This window comes from Zonotrichia leucophrys, chromosome 7 (genome assembly GCF_028769735.1).
Source record: "Zonotrichia leucophrys gambelii isolate GWCS_2022_RI chromosome 7, RI_Zleu_2.0, whole genome shotgun sequence".
Classification (NCBI taxonomy): domain Eukaryota; kingdom Metazoa; phylum Chordata; class Aves; order Passeriformes; family Passerellidae; genus Zonotrichia; species Zonotrichia leucophrys.
The window spans coordinates 12,917,777-12,939,173 of record NC_088177.1 but is presented as its reverse complement, the minus strand read 5'-3'; the positions used below and the strand labels follow the sequence as shown (position 1 = coordinate 12,939,173).

General features: G+C 40.2%; 1 protein-coding gene across 12 annotated transcripts in view; it reads left to right on the top strand.

The window, feature by feature from the left end:
* Positions 1 to 21,397, top strand: part of PCNT (pericentrin) — a 70,099-nt gene that overhangs the window by 43,997 nt on the left and 4,705 nt on the right. For 9 of the 12 annotated variants that reach the window (XM_064717667.1, XM_064717662.1, XM_064717664.1 and 6 more), the window contains 17 exons: positions 250 to 477; positions 1,688 to 1,858; positions 3,023 to 3,175; positions 3,566 to 3,736; positions 3,998 to 5,098; positions 6,914 to 7,441; positions 8,129 to 8,225; positions 8,685 to 8,839; positions 11,649 to 11,846; positions 12,088 to 12,261; positions 12,882 to 13,077; positions 14,124 to 14,337; positions 14,832 to 14,982; positions 17,135 to 17,851; positions 18,436 to 18,713; positions 18,969 to 19,068; positions 20,599 to 20,763. In XM_064717667.1, coding sequence (XP_064573737.1) covers positions 250 to 477; positions 1,688 to 1,858; positions 3,023 to 3,175; positions 3,566 to 3,736; positions 3,998 to 5,098; positions 6,914 to 7,441; positions 8,129 to 8,225; positions 8,685 to 8,839; positions 11,649 to 11,846; positions 12,088 to 12,261; positions 12,882 to 13,077; positions 14,124 to 14,337; positions 14,832 to 14,982; positions 17,135 to 17,851; positions 18,436 to 18,713; positions 18,969 to 19,068; positions 20,599 to 20,763 — 4,797 coding nt within the window. The remainder of the gene's footprint in view (positions 1 to 249; positions 478 to 1,687; positions 1,859 to 3,022; positions 3,176 to 3,565; positions 3,737 to 3,997; positions 5,099 to 6,913; positions 7,442 to 8,128; positions 8,226 to 8,684; positions 8,840 to 11,648; positions 11,847 to 12,087; positions 12,262 to 12,881; positions 13,078 to 14,123; positions 14,338 to 14,831; positions 14,983 to 17,134; positions 17,852 to 18,435; positions 18,714 to 18,968; positions 19,069 to 20,598; positions 20,764 to 21,397) is intronic. The other 3 variants (XM_064717669.1, XM_064717658.1, XM_064717668.1) reach the window with 2 other exon arrangements.

The following is a 21,397-nucleotide window of genomic DNA, read 5'->3' as shown; positions in this document are numbered from 1 at the left end:
TGAGAGTACTGCAGATGTTGAGACAGTAATCAAACATGTGTTTAAGAGCTGCTGCATTTGGAAAACAAGATTTCAGAAAGCTAACTTTTTCTTACTTTCTATGCATATTTAGTTCTATTTTCACCTGAGATTTTAGCACCACTTTAATCCGTAGTAAAACCTCCTTCAGTGTGAAATGACTCTTGCTTTCAACTGGCAGGAGATCTGTTCCAATTGCCTGAATATCTGTATACTGTGATTTCTGTGTAGGTAGAATCTTTGCAAGCAGAAATCAAAGAGAAGATGGATGATTACAATAAACTGTTACTAGAAAAGGAGCGAAAACACCAAGAAATTGCAGCTCGTGATAAAGAGATAGAAAATCTGATGGCACAGATCCAAGAGCTGAAGCTCAGTGGTGCTGAGGTCTCCAAGACTGTACACAACTTGGAACAACAGCTGCAGAAAATGAAGAAAGTGGAAACTGAACTGAAACAGGTAATTTTGAAATCCTTATTTAAATGGGGTTGGCATTACATGACAGTGGCTTTATGGGGGTGTCAGTAGTGTTTGTGATGCTGTCTGGCACCCAGTGGTGTATTAATTGCACATATCACAGGTTTCCATCATCTCTGGTTCTACAAACTCTATGTCCACTATAAAGACTTGCATACTACTTGGAAGTGGTATGTACTTAGATATTACTTATGAGATTTAAATAAGACTCCAAGTCCTACTATGAAATCTGCTTTTAACAGTTGTCATGTTTGCAGCTTCAGAGCTGCTCCTGAGCTTGTCTGGAAGCTTCTGAGAAGGTGCTGTTACTGAATATCAAACACTGAGGGTCTTTAATAACTACCTGTGTTTAAAATCGAATTATCTTAATCTGTAGCCCTTCTTGCTCTGGGTCTGAAGCCAGATCTGTTTGCCATAGTCCAAAACTTCCAGCACTTTGTTACTACTACAGAGTTAATCACAGCCTGGAGTTAAGAATTACAGTCCATTTAGCAAAAGTTTGCTGTTGGACAGCAGAGGCAATTACTGCCTGTGGTTTCTTGTCAAGCTTTACTGTATTAAGTACATGTTTGTATGGTTATTCTTTGGATAATTCCTAAGTGAACCTTTCTTCCTTGGACTGACCCAGCTCCTGAGAAGGATTGTGAGAGAAGGAGGATCAAACCCCAATTTTTTTCTCAATAAAATAAGATGTGGTAGCTTGGCGGATCACAGGCTGGACAAACTTAGTGCTGCTTTATCACGTTCTGACTGAACTTGATGTGTTTTTGAGTAGGTTTTGATCTACCCAGAACTCTTCATTTCTTAAACTGTGTCCATCTATCAAATTTAGTTTGGCACATCTATGGTATCATATCAAATTTGGAAATGGCTAGAAGAACAAGATGTTATGTTCTTAAACATATAAAGTGTTGTGTAACTGAGAAAGTGTAATTTATCACTGAATGCTAAATTTTCTGAAGTTGCTAAACTTGGATTTCAAAAAGTAAAAGGGTAAAAACTTAAATGAGCTTAAAAAAGCATTCAGTTGTTTTGGGTTTTTATTTCTTTATAGGCCACTGGGATTACCTACTGCTCTTTTTGTACTGGGTGTGTCAGGGTCAATGAAGTATTTCAGCAAGATTGTTCTGGTTTAGTAGGTTTGTATATTGACAGCAATTAATTTTCACACCTAAAAAAAATCATTTTTCAGGATAAAGAGGCATTGCAACAGCAGCAGTACAATAACCTGATCCAGATCTCTGCCCTGCAGTCGAAGCTGGATGAAGCAAGGCACCGAGTGCCTGTGGATGGCAGCTCTGCCCCAGTGCTGAAGGAGCAGCTGCAGGCAGAGCAGGAAGCACTGCAGGCCAAGGAGAGAGAGGTGAGGGCTTTGGGAGGCTTCTACCAACTTTGAGTTTCCTTGGCCTCAGCGAACCTTCCTTTTTCTTCTTTGTTCTGTGCTCATCTCCCTTCCTGCTGGAAACCATCTTGTGATGATTCACATCACTTTGAGACTGATCACTGTCAGTTGTAAACTGATTTTCCTTTCCTTCCAATGTTGAAACAGGCAGATAAGTTTTTGAAGTGAGAGATAATGATTATATAATTTTTATATTTATTTATATATAATATAATTTGATTTTAGATTATTATATATTCTTACACCATGATGGTGTAATTTAACGTGTTTTGAGAGAATGTTTGTGGTGAATTTTTGTTTCAAGCTAAGAAGAAACACAGAGAAAATTGCTGCCAATACCTGGAACTTTTATTGGATTTACAGTATAAATGTATACACAAACCCTCTGTATTATTATATTATAACATCTGTGATATAGAAGCATAGTCCAGTTAAGGATGTGTAAAAAAGAAAAAACAGGAGTGAGCCTTTAGTCAATTGTATACCATTCTTTCAAGAGCAGAACAAGATAAAAAAAATTAATTTCTTCAAGATGGAATTTCCATTTCTCTTATGAAGCCTGATTTCAACAGTCATAATTCCCAAAGCCACTATACCTTGCTACTCATAAGGCAAGAGGCGATGAAAACAGTGGATGGCAACATCACACTGCAGAGAGAAGTGTGGTTATTGAATATTCTATTTGTTGTTTGTGTTATTGGGATTGGCACTGCAAGGCTCATTTCTGGCTTCTGGGAGGACAAGGGTGGTGTTTATATTGACTGCTTGTCTTTGTTGCACATCAAATGCTAATTTGTCTCATATTGTTGCATCCAATGACACCAAAGCCTTGATTGCTCACAATACAGATTAATGCATCTTTTGTGAGCAGGTAGATTTTTTTTTTAAAAAAGGAAAGCAGAAACTCACCTTTGCAGTGTTTTGGTTTTGCAGATGAGGAGCTAGAACACAAGCTTCTCACTCTTTGTATATTTATTTATTTCTATTTGAATAATGCAAGCCGATTAGAGTTTAAATCATTGAATTTGCTGATGTTGCTTCTTGTCATTAAATAATACAATGAATGAAGTTTTAACTTAGAGTATTTAACTGAAACAGCTCTGCATCTTTTCTTTGTTTTTTTAGATTGCAAGCTTGCTAGACCAAGTGGAACAATATAAAGACAACCTGAGCAAGAAAGATGAGGAGATATTGCAGCTGAACTTGCAGTTAGAGATACAAAAAAACTTGAGTACTTCCAACATCATGCAGCTTCAGGCAGAGAATGCACACTTGCAGGTGGGTTCCTCTAGCTGTAGTGCACTGCCTAAAATGTCAGGGACCTTCTTGCTTGAGTGCTGAGGTCTTCATCTCATGATGTTGTAAACAGATTTTGGGTTGTTTCGCTTGCCATCAGAATGTTGCATTACCTTTACAAGACTAATGCTGGGTATCATAGAACCAGAGCCTCCCAGTATTCTAGATTCATGCTTGTGGCATTGTCTTGTGCAGTGATTTGATTTAAATCAAAAGCTGGGGTTATTTTCTGGGTTGGGGCAGTCTAACACAGTGATGTGAACCTGTAGGAGAAGCTGTAGTTGTGTTCCTGAGCTCTTCACCATTTACAGTGAGTAAGAGAATGTTTAAATCAAGTTCCCTTCTAATGAGATTTTTGTTTTCTCTGGTCAGGAGGATCTAACAAAACTTCATGTGAAGCAAAGCCAGGACCTGGGCATTAGTGATTCCTCAGCTTTGTCATTCCCACAAGCACTGCTTGAAGAAAAGAATCAAGAAATTGATCACTTGAATGAGCAGATCAAGAGACTTGAGCATGAGCTGCAGAATGCTCTGGAGAACAAAGTAAGAGTGCTTACTATATGTTCATTGCTTGATTTTTGGGGGAAGCAAGGTGTGCAGATTCTTATTGTAAATTGAATCCATGTGATAATTCTCTTAGCAAAGTAGAGATTATTTTGAGAATTTACCAGCTGAAATGTGTGGTTGTTCTTGTTGTTAAATGGGTGGTTTAATGCCTGTGTGATTCAGAAGAGAAATATAAACTCTGTGTGCAATAATCATTGCCTACATACAGTAATATTCAGTCCTTTTCCTTGTGCTTAGGTTGCAGAAGACCAAAAAGCTGAAATGGAAGAGCTCAGGTCACTGGTGGAGCACCTTCGCCTTGACCAGGAGAGGCTGCACAAGGACAAGGAGGAAGAGGTGGAGCAGCTCCATGGGGTCATTGAGAAGCTTCAAAAAGAGCTGTCACAATTTGGACCAGTATGTCATGAGGATAGTGACAACCCAGTTTATTTCTATGAAAATGCCTTGGAAAAGTCAGTGGAAAACCTTCAGAATGAGCTGAAGAAAGGACTGGTGGCTTGTCAAGGTGATGCTGATCCAAACAGAAGAAACTCATCAGTACACTCCAAAGTGAGAGAGCTTCAGGAGGAGCTGGAGCTTGTCTCAGCTTCTAAAGAAGCTCTGCAGCAGCAGCTGGAAAAAAAGGAATTGCAGCTCAAAACAGAAGTGGAAATTTTGGAGAAAAAATGCCAACAGCTGCGAGAGTCATCAGAGCAGTCTGCTGCAGAGCTCACCTCCCTGAGAATCCAGCACCAGGCACTTCAGGAAGAATACAAGGTTTCCCAGAGTCTTTTGTCTCAGAGAGAGGCTGAGACAAAGATCACTACATCTCGAGTTCAAGAACTTGAAGACAAGGTGAGAGAAAGGGAAGCAAATATTCTAGAGAAAGAGATGCAAATTAAGACAATGGCAGATCAAAGAGAAGCTGACACAACTGAGCTGCAGTACTTAACAGAAAAAGCAGCAGAGCTCCAAACAGAGTTGGAAAAGAGAGGTGCAAGTCAGGCACAAGATGTTTACAGTCTTCAATTAGAAGTTTCTAGGCTTGATTTGCAGGTGCAAGCACTGAATCAGAAAGAAGTAGCTTACCTGAGAGAAATCAAGGAACTGCAGGGGAGCACTGCAAAACTGAAAGGTGAAATCAAGGCCCACAGGAAAGAGCTCGAAGCCCTACGGTTGGAAAGAGCTGAAATTCTTTCACAGTTGGAGTCTTGCAAGAAAGGTCATGAAGAGACTCAATTTCTCAAGCCATTCTGCCAGAGTAAAAGAAAAGATGTAGCCCTTAAAAATGGAATGCAGGAATTAGAAGCAAGTATTGATCAGTCAGTTGGAGTACTGGCTTCCCCTACTGCTAGACAGGTACATGATTTGATTTTTAATAGCATTATTTGTTGTGGAGGTTTTTTTTTTTTTAGTAATACACTTCTAGATTAATAGGTTTAATGCATTTTCCTCATTTTACTCTATTTTGCCTGCAAGAGTAGTTAGTAGGTGATATCCCTTCTTGCTTTCCCCCTGTGAGTTCTTTCCAGCTTATTTTTTGTTCCTCCTGATCTATTGAGGATGGAGAATGAGAGGATGGGCACCTGCAAGCCAAACAATGAGCCCACCATGAGCTACCAAGACTGTTTGCCATTTTTCATGGAATGGAGAACTGCTTGAAAACACTTGATCATGTCTCCTTTCAGAAATTCTTATTTACTGTGACTCTTGTAATTATTCAGAATCTTCTCTAGAACCATTTGCTCCAAGTAACCTAATCTTAAATTCTTTTTGAATCACTCAGTTTTAGAAAGCAGTAGGACCCTTTTTTCAGAGAGCTATAGAAATCTGTCATACACCAATTTACTGTGTTTAAAGGCTGCCTTACAGAGGTGATAAGTGCTAGTTAAGAGGGTTTATATGAAGAGTTGGAGTGTACAGGAAAGGAAAAACATTCAGTGTCAGGCTTATGTGGATTTTCAGGGCCCTGCTTGGCAGTATGTTCCAGTAATCATCCAAGGTAGATGAATTATTTCAAGAAGTGACAGGATAATTGCTGTATCTAATGACATGTTTATTTTTAAAGCAGAAATGAAGAGCGTAGCTATGCAAAACATGTGATCATTCCTGGTGTTTGTGTTTTTATTTGCCTGGAAGATCAAGTTTGGAGTGGTGCCATCAGTGCCTGGGTGACTCTGGACATTCAGGGGCTGCCCCAGAAATCTCTCAGGAAAAGGAAATAGCTGGAAAAAATGTTAAATGGCCCATGGAGATTGATGCACTTCACACCATGGGATGTGTCTGTACAAGGCAGCAGACTTCCAGTCCAGTGCCTGCTGGCCCTTGTTGTTTATACAGGCAGGGATTGTCAGATCCCTGTTTAAAAAACAAAATTAATTTAGGATCCAGTGAAGAGACAATTGGTAACATTTTGAAGGATATCAGGCAGTGCTGACACGCTGGGGACAGTTTTTAAAATAATTTTTCAAGTAGAAACTTGGACTATGAAAGGTTTAAATTGATGTTTGTGTCAGTACACGTATTTTATTTCCATGTTTAAGAGGAGGTTTCTAAGTAGGCTGAGGAGGGGTGATTATCAAAATTGGAGAATATGTTGAATCAAAGTAAATAAACTGCCATGTCTTCAAGCATTCATTACAATAGAATTTTTTCCCATGGATCTAGCTCATCCAGGTATTAGGAAAAGGATAATTTTGCAGTCTTTAAGGAGCAGAGTCTCTCCTACATTTATGCTTGGGTTCCAAAGGGGAAACAATGTGAAAATTAGGAAATTTATTAAAATCAAAGCTGGAGGAGCAGCAAAATGAGTAAAGTCCTGGTACTGGGCTTATAACAGATGATTAAGAGGGATGATTAACACAAAAGGATTAAGGTAATGGTCTAAAATGAGAAGGATAACAATTATTCACTGTATCTGACAAACTAACGGGTATGGAGGATGAAATGAAATTTCCATGTTGACAGGTTTAAAATAAACTAAAGTATCTTCTCAAATAGTGCATTATTTAGACTCAGTCACAGAATCTCAGGTGAAATGAGTCATTTTATCTTAAAACTACTTAAAGTGAAGGGAAAATCTATCAATTCTAAAAGGTCTTTAAGTGCATGTTTCTCAGTTTGGAAAATCATACTCAAATTCCATTAAATAATTATTGTGTTATTTCATTCCAGGAAAAAGATGAAGTTATGTTTGACTTGACAATTCACAATAAAAATCCAAAAGCACAGATGAAGCAATCACAAGAAAATAACTTGTGCCAGGAGTTGGACATGATCCACAGCTCTGAAGGGGATCAAGATTTGAAAAAGCATTGCCAGCAAATGTTGGAAATTCATCCAACTCCTGATTCACCAAAATACAATTTGAGCACAGACAAGGAGACTCCAAAACATTTCCAGAATTTAATTGCAAGTTTGTCTTCATGGGGCTCGCCTGAGATCATGAGAAAGCAAGACCTGAGCATGGAACTTCAGCCAGTGCTTCACCTGACCCCCTTCTCAGAAGCTGAGAACACAAATTTTCAAATTGTGCACTCAAGGTCATCCCTGCAAGGAGAGAATTCCATATCACTGGGATATTCTAACCTGGATGAAAATGGCAGTGGGGATGCAGCAATGAGAGTAGGTAGAAAATCTCCAGCTTTCTCTGAAAGTACTTATTCTGTTGATGGTGATGAAGATATGGAGAAGAGGCTTCTGGTAAGTGATATTTTATGTCTGATTTAGTTCTTTAGTTGTGATTTAATTCAAAAAATGCTCAGCCCTGTCCCCCTGGGATCATTGAGGAGCCATGGGCTCCAAGTAATAGAAACCTACACACTGCTGGGAGTAGGTCCAGTAAAGTTCTGGACACAGAATTATTAATTCCTCTCTTACTGTGGTAAAAACTGATAAATTTGTGACACTTCATGTGTCAGTAATTGAGCTAAACATGTAAAACCTCAGTGTACTCTAACAGCTCCCCACTTCTTCAACAATCTGTTGAGTGTTCAAAGGAACTTTCAAAACTGGATTTGAGGCTTTAATGGCAGTATTTTATATATTGTATACATATATAAATATATATTGACAGTATTCTCTAATTTCACAGGAAGATAAAGTCTATACTGTAGAAAATTTCTCTTTGGCCATATATTTTCGTGCCTTGCTTTGATGGGTAATTAAATGTAAATTCATGTATCTTAAAACTACTAAAAGAGGAAAAAATGGAGATGGAATGGCTTCCAGAGAGCACCAGTGTTGCATTAATCATGATATTTGCCATGTCTAACACTTGGATCAAGTAGGCCTTTGCTAAAATCTGCACTAATAAAAAAGTTGTCATAAATGCTGAAACTGACACCTACTTTCAGAAAACCAAAGTAATGTGAAAAATTTCTTGTCAAGCAGATGAGAGAAGCTGATAATCTGACTTTAACCCCTTCTGATTTACAAGATGATGAAAGATCAAGAGCATCTGCCATGAGTGATGGAAGTGACAGCAGTAAGTTGAACTTTGTCGACTCCTTTTACCTTTTGTTAACTTCAATATTAAAACATGTTTCTCCTTTCTCCCATTTTCTTTTACTGTGGGTCTTATTAGAGAGCTAGGCCTTAGGCAGGTGGTTCTTTGTTAAGAATTACACATATATGTATATACACACATATATAAATATATATATAAATGTGTGTTGTGCCTGCTTTTACCTTTTCATCTGCATACAGGACATAGGCAGGAGGTTTGAGTCCTGACTTAAATACTTGGCTACTTTTCTCATTCTAAAGGCAACTTAATGATTTTTAACTTGTGTAAGTTAATTGAAATCTCAACCACCAACTCCATCTGACCCCGCATTCATACAAGCAGAAGAAATCATGGTTGTTTTGCAAGTGGTTGTTGTAGTTTCAAGTTCTTTCCATTTTTATAGCACTTTGTGGGGATGGGGGTTGTCTCTTCCTTCAGATACCAGCTCAAATTTGGCAGCTAATCTAAAGCAGGAGCTCCAAACATCAGATCACCTGGATGCCAATGTCATGGCTTACCTGCGGTACCGAGGGATAATTCCAGATATTATGGAATCAATGAAAGAAAAGGAAATACTTTCACCACAGATGAAGGTAATGTATGATTCATGTGAGCATACCAGCAAATTAAAACTGGATAGCAAAAAGGAAATGGTAATATAAAATAGCTGCTACATTTACACTGAAAAGTGGTCTGTAATGATTTAAACTGCAAGTTGATGATGGTTCTTGTCCTTGCATTTCTGGTGACAAAATTACTGACATTTGCTTTTACTTGCTAGAAGTGAACTAGTTTTGCCAGGACAGCACTGATGCTGTTTCAGAATGTGGGGGTACAAGGACTGTTTATTCTGCTTTATGGGTTTGCCTTGGAGGCTTCACAGAAAGTTGTTTCAGAAGCAGCCACAGCTGGCTGACATCATGCTCCTCTGCCTGTTCTTGTCATCCTGATGTGATGGACAGCTGTGGAAACACCAGTGCAAGGTGTGCAGGGATAGGTCAGAGCCAGTTCAAGCAACGTGAGGAATATACAGAAGGCTGAGCAGTGAGTGCCCACTCTAGTCAGTAATTAAAGTTGAAGAAAGGATATGCCTAGAACTCTTTGCTTTGCTGAGCAAGCTCTCAGCCATTTCAAAAATTCCAGCTACAGAAAGGGAGAAATTCTCATCTCTGAGAGAATACAGGTGGTTACAGTGAGTTCTCAAGTAGTAAGAAGCTAGAAGAAATACCTTTCCTATAAAGTGAATCCTGCCTCCTGATATGCTTAGCAGGTTCTTTCAACTTGCCCAGCAAATGGGAGGAAGGAAAGCCTGAATTCAAACTCACTCAAGCTACCTGGCACAGGTAACTCACAAGATGAAGAAGGCTGGGCCTTTATGGCTGCTCAAGTCAGAGCAAAGATCCTTCCCCTACCCATCTGCCCCTAATAAGAGACATGATGCTCTAGGGCTGGAGAAGGAAGAGCACATGGAATAACTGATGTGATCCAGGAAAAGCCAAACATGCAAAGCTGCTGAAACCATCTGCTGGCATTAGAACCAGTGCTACCAGAGAAGCACATCAGGTGGTAGTAATTGGAGATTCCTTACTGAGGGCCCTGAAGCACCCTCCTGCCATCCATTTTCTCTAGAGACGCTTGTTGCTTACCTGCAGCTTGTGTTTGTGGTGTCCTTGAGGCTGCCAAGCTGAGTGAGCCCTACAGGTTATCACTGTGTAGGGTCTAAGAGCACTGCAACAGGACAGTCCCAGGGTTTGGGACCATGGGTGATATTCTCTATCCTCCCAGTCAGAGGAAGGGGACCAGGATAGAATCCCTGGCTATGCAGCTGGTGCAATACTCAAGGTTTTCATTTTTATTACCATGGATTTACCTTTGAGAAGCCAGAAATATTGGGAGCTCATGCAAGTCACTCAAGTGAGACAAGATGTCTCCACCAATAACATGGCCAAACCTATAAGGAAAGCTTTAAATTAGATGAGGGAAGGACTGGAGGAATGAAGTCCCTCCTATTATGAGAAAAAGATCAGATTCAAGACCAACAGAGGAACCTGGACATAGCTAAGTCAGTGGGACCCCAAGATTTGAATCCCAGGGTCCTGAGGAAATTCTGCACTTGCAATTGCCAAGGCAGTTTCCATTGTTTCTGAAAAGTCACAGCAGTCAGATAAAGTCCCCAGTGACTGAAGAAAAGGGAATCATAGCAGCCTTTTTTAAAAAGCTTAATAACAAGCACCCTGGAAACTACTGATCTTTCAGCCTCACCTCAGTGCCCAGTAAGTTCATGAAATGGATTGGACATGAGTACAGAATTTCTTGTGATGACACACTGGCACGGAGAGGTGGTGAATCCCTAGGTGTCCATCCCAGAATCCATTCAACATGAGGTTGGATGGGGCTTTGTGCAACCTGAAATAATAGAAGATATTCCTCATGCCTGTCACAGCAGAGCTGGACTAGATGTGGTCTTGAAAGGTCCCTTCCAACTGAAAACCATTCTGTGTCTAAAAAATTGTGTGTCAGAGACTTCATGGAAAAGGTGATTTTTATTTTACCTTAAGAAACAGATTTTTTTTTTTTGGTTTTTTTTCAAGCTTCTTTAGTGGGGTATCCATCTAGACTTTACTGTCTGTAAGATCTGAGTGCATAATCCAGTACTAAATGTTTAGTTTTAACACTTTACTGTGCTTTTGATGTTCATGTTTACTAAAGGTTTTCACTGATTATTGAAGTAATCACTACTTTGATTCCAGTGACAGAAAAGCAACTTAAGTTTTTTTAAAAGTAATTTTAAAACTGTGCAAGGAAAGAATGTAAGGAGTTAAGTAAAAGTACTCTGTGTTGTTTTTAAAGTGCATAGCAATGAGGAACAGCTCCACATGGAGGCTGGGATATTTCTGATGAGATGTGTGTAAGAAAAGGATTTAAATCTCCAGTGACCTTCCTTGAAAAGAGGCCAGGAAACATCTGTGCATGATGTAATAGTTTGTGAACAGGGAATTTATTTAAAATGCATTATTTGGCCTGACAGTGTCAGAGGAAACAATTTCCACTGTGTAAATGATTAGAACTGGTTATTTTGGGAGTTGATATTTGTACATAATTTGCTAAATTAAGCCAAGGTTGTCCAAATACATAATTCTGTTTTCTGGCATCACTGGAGTTGAGTAACATAGCTTCAGACTTGATAGAATTGAATTGATTTCCAGGAAAGTTAGCTGAATGCTTCAGAGACAAAGGTGAAGTACAGCCCTTTGGCATAAATAATAATTCATGTTTAATTGCATCTTAGTGTGCTGATACAGACACCTTGCTTCTGTTGCCCAATACTATCCCATCCTACTCTTACACTGCCAGGATGCTGATGCCTGTTTCCTAATATTATCCTTTTTTTCTGTTTCTCAGGCTGTGCTGAAGATGGTGTATGAGGAGAGCCACAAAATCTTGGCTTTGTCAGAGCATCCCTTGGCTTTGAGGGAGCTGAAGAACATCCATCAGAGCCAAGTGGCAATGGAGGGCTGGCAGAACGAGGGATTATCCCTGCTGGATGCTATCCAGTCACTCAAGGATTACCTCAGCAAGGTGGCAGACAGAGGAGACAAGGTATGGCTATGAAATACACTGTAAAGCAAAGGAACCAGGTTGTGTATATAAATATAAATATGTGTTGTATATATAATATGTTATGAGGCATGTCTGTGTGTATATCTATGTTTAAGGAGTAAGGGACAGTAACCTTTAAATACTTCTAAAAGTGCTTAAATTTACAGATACACTCTTATGGTATGAAAGATGCTGCGTTAGAAGTTGAGAGATGCCATTTAAAAAAAATATATTTTAACAGGAAACATCAGGTGTTGCTGTTGACTGGAGAGGAGAACTTCTGCAGGCAGTACAGAGTGTGTTTGAGAAGGAGAGAAATGTGTTGCAAATCGACTTGAAGTCTCACTTCTCCAATCCTGCATCTGGTGACACAAGTTCATTAGAGGAAAAGCTGGAGTATATAATCAAGCAACAAGTATGAAAAGCTCTTAGTGTGCTGCTCCTAAATCACTTCTTTATTCTCTTTAAATTTTAATTTTTTTCAGTTTTATTTTATTGCTTCTGTTGTTAAATCTTTGTATTAAATCTGTATAAAATCTGTGTATTATATTATCTTTTATGTCTTGTATAATGCAGATGGTGTGGGATCAGTAGCTGAGTTGCTGTTGTGGTAGCATTTTTCTTGAACTTTTTCCGTAGTGTTACAAAACCTATTGATTATTTTAGCTGGCATCAAGAAACACTGTGGTAGTAAAAGGAAATACTTGGTTGAAATCTTGCCATCCTTCCCATTTATCTAGAACTTCAGACCTCTGTTGTAAAGGGTCTATATTGAGCTAACTCTGAAGCTGGGGGCTTTTTGCCAATAATATTTAGTTTCTATGTTGTAGTAGTTATGTATAAACGCAACAAGGCAAGTGAAGTGGGGTTTTTCTTTTTTACATCATGTTAACGTTTTGCATTAATGTGAAGCACAAACTCAGTCATTTGAGTGCTTCAGTACCAAACTTGTACTGCAGGAGTTTGCTTAGTATTTATCCTTGCAGAAGATATGGAAATGGCCTTGTAGTTTGAATAGGCCTTGCTTTGTTTCAGGAGGAGCAGAGGCAGATGGTTGTGGAGCACCTCTTCTCCTCAGACAGGAACAGCCTGCTGTCAGAAATCCAGGAGCTGCGGGCTCAGCTCCGCATGGCACACCTGCAGAGCCAGGAGAAGCTGCAGCAGCTGCAGGAAACCCTCACCAAGGCTGAGGATCATGGCAACAAACAGGAGCACCAGCTCCGGAGGAAAGGTAATTCTTACTGGCTTGGTCAGCTCTTTCTGTCTTCTGCAGCAGTTCCTTTTTGCCTCAAAGGTAAAAGGCAAAAAGAAAAAGGTGTCCTGCAATTAGCAGAGGCTGTACAATTCCTCAGTTTTACTGAATGCACTCAGGCTGCCTAGGATGAGAGCAGTTCTTTTTCCTATCAGTAGTTAAGATAAATCTATGAGAAACAAAGATAAGCTGTGAAATAACCCCAAAGCAATGGAACTGAAGCAGTAAATACATGGAGAAAACCCAGCAAGGACAGTAAAACCCTGCTTGTTTGCAGAGAATTATTTATCTTGTGTTTGCTAGTTTAGAATCAAAGAATCATTTAGGTTGGACAAGACCTTTAACACTGAAGTCTCACCATAAACAGTGCCAAGGCCACTGCTAAACCATGTTCCTGACTAAATAAGCAAGCCTTGGTTTTCACAGCAGGGTCCCTTTATGTAATAAGGAAACAAGTGCAAGTGACCTTGATCAAAAATAAACACTGCTTTTTCCTTCTTTTTGTTTTCCCATCACTGTCACTCAGGATTCAGCCATTTTATAGCACATGCACTAGTCCAATAGAGGAAAATTTTCTGGACATTCAGAAGTTTATTACTAATTTTATTTACATAATGCTGTAGACATAGGTACATTAATTATTTTTAAGTACTTATCAAACAGGAACCTCCAAATTTAGGGGGAGTTGTTTCGCTTAACTCACTGGCCTGAGCAGAGCTGGCAAAACAGGTTCTATATAGTGATTCCTGTTATAAGGAATGTAAGGAAACTTATCCATATGTAAGTGGATAAGTTTGTTAATGAGTTTTAAAATCCATTAATGATATTACAGAATATCACAAGGATAGAATCACATTGTTTATACATGCTTTTGCTGATTCCTCTTATGTTTGAAAAGAGATTAATTCTTCAGACAAGAACACTTCAGTACAGCTGACTTTTTCTAATTTAAATTAGTGTGAGTGATACCATATTGTCAAAGTCACTGTAATGTAAATAATTGTAACACTATTTTCTTGTTCTAGTTGAATTATTGGAATATAAACTTCAGCAGGAAAAATCTATTGTAAGTGACTTGCACAGCACTCTCTCTGAGGAGCAGAAAAGATCCTCTGAAACCTGTGATCTCCTGAATCAAGAAAAAGCATCCCTGAAATCAGAGCTTTCTGGAAGCAAGCAAGAGAATGAAAGGTTGCAGAAATCTCTGGAAGAGCTTCAGAGGGAAATAAATCATTTACGGTGAGAAGTAGATTTATTTATTCATTTACTTGATTTATCAGCAGGTAAAGCTCTGGAAGAGCTTTGTACTAATTGGTTCCATAAAGCACTTGGAAACACAGGGAGGAAAACCATGGTCTCTCACTTTTAAGGGTTATGTTTTCTTTACTAAATTGTCATCTTGGGTTTGTTCCTTTCCCACTCCCTTCTGAGTGTATGCCAATATTTTGCTTTCCTCTCACAGGACAACAACTTTGCTCTGCCAGAATAAATAACCTATCTCTTCATTGTTACTAAATCGAGCAATTCTAGTTTGGCTTGCAGGGAGGTAAATGTTTTCAGCTGCTAACTAGCTGTGACTTGAAAACTGACCCTCTTTAGAAAGAATAGAGACCACTTGAAAGAAACAAAAATCATAGCTAGAACTCAGAGAAACCAACCCAAAATGTCTTGCTTGTGATGCTGGTGAAGGATGTTCTGTTCTGAACACAGAAATGTCGTTTTGAACTTTGCAGTGTTGAATTGGAAAAAAAAGAGAAGGATTTGGCAGCTGCACTTGAAGGCTTGCAGGCTGAGCAGCTGAAGGGCTCTGAGCTGCGAGCTTGGTTTGAGGAACAGCAGCGTCAGCAGAGGAGAGCAGAGGATGAAAAGACAAAGGCCATGGAGGTAACGCCCAGCTCCCCCGGGGCATGACGTTAGCTAGGAGTTATTTGTGCAGTCTTCACCTCCTCTGTTCTTTGTTTAGGAACTGTTAAAAACCCCAAACCTTTTCTGAACGTGTCTTTTTTCACCCAGTTAAAGCTTTCAGTTACTTTCACTAATTGCACATGCAGAAATAAACCAAGGTTGAATGCCATGGTTTTTTTTTTCCACATCTTCTTAATGTTTTTTCCTCTCCCGTTTTCCCCTGTGGTGTACTGCCCCTTGCTGAGTAGGGACAGCCAGATCCTGCAGCTGTGTGACTGCACCCTTAATTCCAGAGCAAACTTAGCATGAGGGTGTGAGATGTATGATGTCTGAGATTATAAAGAAAGCCACCCAATGATAAATAGGTTTGGCAGAGAGTAAGTGGAGCCTTTTCAATATAAAATGTGTTTTTGGAAGTTGACCAAAGTTGTTCTGTTCCCTTCTAAATTGAACAGAAAACAAGTGAACAACTTTCTCTCCAAGACTATAATAGCAATGACTCAGTGCTTGTAAAAGGCCCACAGTAAATGGAGAAGGAGGAAGATTTAACATAAACCATTTCTTAAACCCCAAAACTAAACTCTCTCAAAGAATTCCAAAGGATCCTTAAATTCCCTAAGTGAGGAAAAACAATTCTGACTATTTCCATGTAGTCTGGCTTCTCCTGTCACCTTCTTGGTAGTTGTTTAAGTTTGAGAGTGATTTTTGTTGAGGTGTTTGTTACTGCTACATGGTTAGGAGATGTTGCTACCATGTTCCTCCTTTTCAAAAACCTGCTCATGCAGGGAGGATAGAGTAGCCAAGGCCAGGAGAAAAGTGCTTTGCCCTGGGGATACCTGTTGGACAGATTAGTCTGGCATTCACCAATCTTTTTTGATGCCCCATTATGGAAAGCTTCTGCCATTTAGCATCTGAGCTGGCTTTCTAGGAGATAACAAATGGTGCTGGCTATGTGCAGGGCAGGGTGGACCTCCCTACTGTGACAGCAGTGCCCCACACTGCCCCTTCAGTGCCTGCCATTCCTTCTGAAGAAAGACTGGCTCCCAGAATGGACCTAGGGATGGATTTTAAACAGAAAGAGAGTAGATTTAGACTAGATGTAAGGAAAAAATTCTTTCCTGTAAGAGTGGTGAGGCCCTGGCACCCAGATTACCCAGAGCAGCTGTGGCTGGCCCATCCCTGGAAGTTTCCCCAGGCCAGGGCTTGGAGCAACCTGGGATAGTGGAAGGTCTCTGGCCATGGCAGGGGGTGGGAATGAGATGAACTTCAACATCCTTTCCAACCCAGACCATTCTGTGATTATTTTTTTCAGTCTCTACTCTGTGCTTTGAAGAGATGGGCTGCCAAGTCCTGAAGCTTTACATCTACTCTTACTGCTTAGATTTTTCTTTTAAAAGCAACGGAGTTATTGCTGTTGCAGATGTTACTTGTTAATGGGACTGAGTGATGGAAAAAGCAGTGATTTCCTAATGAGGGTCTTACTAACTGAATAAGAAATAATGTACTGGCGTGTGGTGGTGTTTGCAGAGGTCCCAGGATGAGGCAAGAGATAAGAATCTTGACTCCATGTTTCAGAAGGCTGATTTTTTATTTTATATATTATATTAAAAGACAATGATATATTAAAACTATACTAAAAAATAGAAGAAAGGATTTCATCAGAAGGCTTGAATGGAATAGAAATGGAATGGTAATAAAATCGTGTGACTGACCAGAGAGTCTGAGACAGCTGGACTGTGATTGGCCATTAATTAAAAACAACCACGTGAGACCAATCACAGATGCACCTGTTGCATTCCACAGCAGCAGGCAATTATTGTTTACATTCCATTTCTGAGGCTTCTCAGCTTCTCAGGAAAAAAATCCTTGCAAAAGGATTTTTCATAAAATATGTCCATGACACTGGCAGATACATTAACATGATAATTTTTGGTTTTATTGCTTGGTGCCATATTGCTAAAGAGCATTTTTCTGTCACCTGTAATTTTAAATTACACTTTTTAATACCTGAACTGCTCTAGTTAAGTCTTGAACATCTTTCTGGATAAAATAGGAGGTTGAAAAAGGCTAAATGCCAGCCAGTGCCACAGGTGTTTGTGCTGGAATCAGTGTGCTTTCCCCTTGTGCCCAGGAGCTGCAGGCTGCCCTGGATGTGCAGTCGGTGCAGAAGTGCCAGCTGGCCGTGTCCCTGGAGCACGAGAGGACAGTGGCAGACAACCTGCGCAAGGAGCTGCAGATCGAGCACTCCCGCTGCGAAGCCCTGCTGGCCCAGGAGCACAACAAGCTGAGGGAGCTGCAGAAAAACCTGGAAGCTGAGAAAAAGCGGTCCTTGGAGCTCCTGGATTCCCTGAACCACGAGCGTGTTCTGACAGAGCAGCTGAGCATGAGGGTGAAGGAAGGGGCTTCCTGCCAGCACAGGGAGTCCCTGCTGGAGCAGGCCTTTGTCCGAGAGCTCCAAGCCCAGCTGGAAGAGGAGAGGAGCAGAACTATGGAGCTTGCTGCTGTTATTGAGAAAATGCACCAGAAGGCCATCCTGTCCCAAAGGCAGCTGGAGGCTGAGGTACAGATGTGCTGTGAGGAAACCCAGAAGGAGAGGGAGGTCAGTGACAAACTGAGAGCCACCCTGGAGTCTCTTCAGACGCAAAAGCAAGAGGTGATCCGTTCCTTGGAGGCCCAGAGGGAGAGAGAGGTCAAGCTCAAAGTGGACTGGGAACAACTGCAGTCACTCTTCACACTGCTTAAAGAGCAAGATAAGAACAGGAAAGAGGAGAGAGAAAGAGAGCAGAAACAGCAGCAACAGACAGAGCTACAGAAACAGAAGGACTGGCAGAGAGATCAGGAGAGACTGGTGAGAATGCTCTGCCTGCCACTGAAATAGCCACACACTGAAATGTTACGTCCCCACACACTGGGTTTTACCCCTCTGGATGGTATTCTTTGATTGGAATGTTCCCTTCTGTTAAAGCATTCTGCAAAATGCATTAAATGAGCTCTTGTCCTGCTTTTGTGAAATGTAGCTATTTTCAAGGGATTGTCTGGGTTTGTTGTTGATGGGAGTTGATCTTTAAAGATTTAAAGTTGGTCTTTAAATTTTTGCCTCTGCTAGTTGTTCACAGGTGGGGATGAACATGGGTTAAATGCAGGATGGAACCAAACTAACTTTCATGTCATTGCCCTTACTTTGAGCTAGGATCCCAATCATGGCTTGAGACATTGGTTTCACCCTGAGTTTCTCTTTGGATGGAGGCAATGGCCACTCCAGTGTGATTAAATGCCTTCCTGGTGGCCCTGGGAAGCAGTGCTCCCAGCCTTCCCCAAAAGTGGTCTGTCAGTTCAGGAACACCCAGAGGGATGTGCTGATTAGGTGGGTGGCACTTACATAAGTGGGTATATATAACAAGCAATTAACTAATCCTTATTTTATTCAAACAGCAAAACTTGCAACAGCAACACCAAAGGGATGAACAACGAATCAAAGAACTGCAGGAAATGCTGTCAGTTTTAAGAGAAAAAGAAAGAAATCCTCCAACTCCAAACTGTCAGGAGGAACTGTTGTGTACCTCAAGCAAAGATGGAAGTGCCACACAGCCTGTGACAAAGCAAACTGAAAAACCCCACTTGCAGCAGCAGCAACAGCTGGAGAAGATAAGGCAGCAGTTGCTCTTTGTGGTTATGCACCTGAATGAGTTCATACATAAAACTCTGGATAAGTGAGTTCATAAAACAGCACTTTGCTTTTCATCCTGCTTATTAACTTGTGTGTGTCATGGCTGAGAGCTTTTTTAATTCTTAAAAATTAACAGAACTTGCTAATTTCTCTGCGTATTTGTAGTAATTTGTGTGGTAAATATTGCATAAGTAAAGCCTGAGAACCTTAAAGGTCAAGTTGGGGGAAGAAGCAATTAAATGTGTGTCAACATTCTTACAAATCAGCCTGATACTGAAAAGGTGTTTCTGTCTAACAGAACGGTTAATGACTGGTCTGCATCAAATGATGAAGCTGTGGCCTCTTTACTGCAGACATTAAGGGAGCTAAAATCAGATTTGTCTCCTGCTACAACTCAGGTAAGGAAAATATTAACTTATTTTCATGTCCCACTCTGTTTTGTCATATTGCAGAGTCTGCTTCTGAGAACATTTTTTCCCTAGATATGTAATGTGTCCAAGGATCACCAGCTTTGGGATGTGTTGCTGTAGATGGCTGTTTTTCACCAAAATGCCAAGTACTTTTTTTTTCAAAAAGCACCATAGTGGTTTGTCATCTCAGGAGGGCTGTTCTGACCCAAGTTTGCAGTATTGCAAATATTTTACACAAGCCCAGGGATTACCCAAGATCAAGGTCTATTGATACAAAATACATAAATGCATTACTTTTAGATTCCATCTGATTGCCCAGATAACTGCAGTTTTATGTCTTTCTCTTGAAATAGACAGAGATCTATGACTGATTTTTTTAATTAATAAAAGTGTTCAGCAGAGCACTTTAAAGTCACATGCCTTTCTAGAGATTAGGAGCAAACACTCTACCTCAATAGCTTTTTTGTTTTCTGTGGGCACCAACAATTCCTCCTCTCTGCCCTCTTTTCAGGCTTTGATTCTTTTTTTTTCCAGAATCATCTTTTCCTTCAGTCTCCTCTCTGAATTTCTCCTTCCTTTAGGTAGTGAACCACATGCTTAGGACACCAAAGGAATTTTCTGCTGTTTCCCCCTTGAGTTGCAATAAATTGGGGAATATTGGACAGGGAACCTGGCAAAATGTCAGCATGGGAGATCTCTGCCAAATGGAGCTGTCTGGTCAATCAGCTGCCAAGTGGTGCAGTAGAAGTCAAGGACATGGATGAGTCATGTAGAATCTTTCAGATACTACAGACTGTACTGAAATAAGTTGCAAGGAGAAACAGGGGTCAGTTGTTTGTACTGGCTTCTGTAATGTATGGATTTTAATTCAAGGGATAAAACATCAACTACCTTTAAAAAAATCTATTTGTTTTGTGATCTACTGCATCATGCACTGATTTAACTGATGACCAGTAAATTTGTAGTTGATGCAAAGAGGGTTACAAAGGCAGAACTTCCATGAAGAATTGGAGCTGGAGTCCTGGGTCTCATTCCTTACCACAAAACTCAGTTTCACAGAATCTCAGCATGGTTTGGGCTGAAAGGGACCTTAGAGCCCATCTTGTTCCACCCCTTGCCATGGGCTGGGAACCTTCCACTAGACCAGATTGTTCCAAACCCTGTCCAACCTGACCTTGGACACTTCCAGGGATGGGCCAGCCACAGCTTCTCTGGACAACAGAGTCTCAGAATTGAATGTGGGATTTTTCACAATTTTTCACTTATTTTTGCATGTACACAGACATCTTCACTATTTCTGTGCTGCCTGTGGATACAGATGAAAGTCAGAAGGGTTTTTCATGCATTTCAGTTTCCCATTGTGCTGTTCAACACTTGAATACATACCATTGCTGGTTTTCAGGTTTATTATGTTTTAATTTGTCTTAAATTTGGGTTATTACTCAGTTTGAGGTGTTTGATTGTGAAAACATTGTGCCAAACCCATTGTGGCTCACTTCCTTTAGGTTTGTGTTTTAGGTGAGATCTACAGGTGATGCTGCCCCTGTTCAAGAGCTGGAAAGAGAGGCTTGGCAACGAGAGAGGAACATGCTGCAGAACATGCTGAAACAGGCAGAATCCCAGCTGGCTAAAGCCAATGCTGAAATTGAAAACAAACCAGTACCAGAAACTTCCAATCCTAAGGTAAAATCATGGGGATAGCCAGCACAGGGGGTCTCTGGAGCTTGGAGAGCCAGGAGCTTACATTTGAAACTAATCTGCTCGAGAAAAAAAGGATCTGTTAGATTATGGCATTCATCTTCCACTTACTGCTGTCATCTTCAGTTGCTATTTTAAAAGGTTGATTTTCTAGACAAACAGCTTGATATATTATTTGAAATTAGAAGCTTCCCCCATATGTACCTCATCAGAGAAGTTCCTCTGGAACTTTCTCAGTGTTAGGAACTTGCATCAAAAGGGATCTGGATCTTTGGAATTTCTTTCCTCTCTTAAATGAGAGGGAGACTTGGATTTTTTGTCTAATCATGAAAATAGAAAACCTCATTTTTAATCCCTGCTGACTAAATAAATAATTATTTTTCTGACACTTTGATTGTAATCAAATCTGATAGGCATCTCTCCCACCATGTGTTCTGGCTTATATTTTTTAAGCAGATGTTCTTTTTTATTAAAGAGTTAAACTGTTTTAGAGTTTTGAGTATGACAATTTTGCTTGAAAACATCCAGGAGATTTAAAGAGGTTTGACACTCCAAATTTGGGTGGGTTTTAGCAGTGAACAGAATTGTTTTGGCTGCCCTTGTGTGCTCAGTCTGGCCA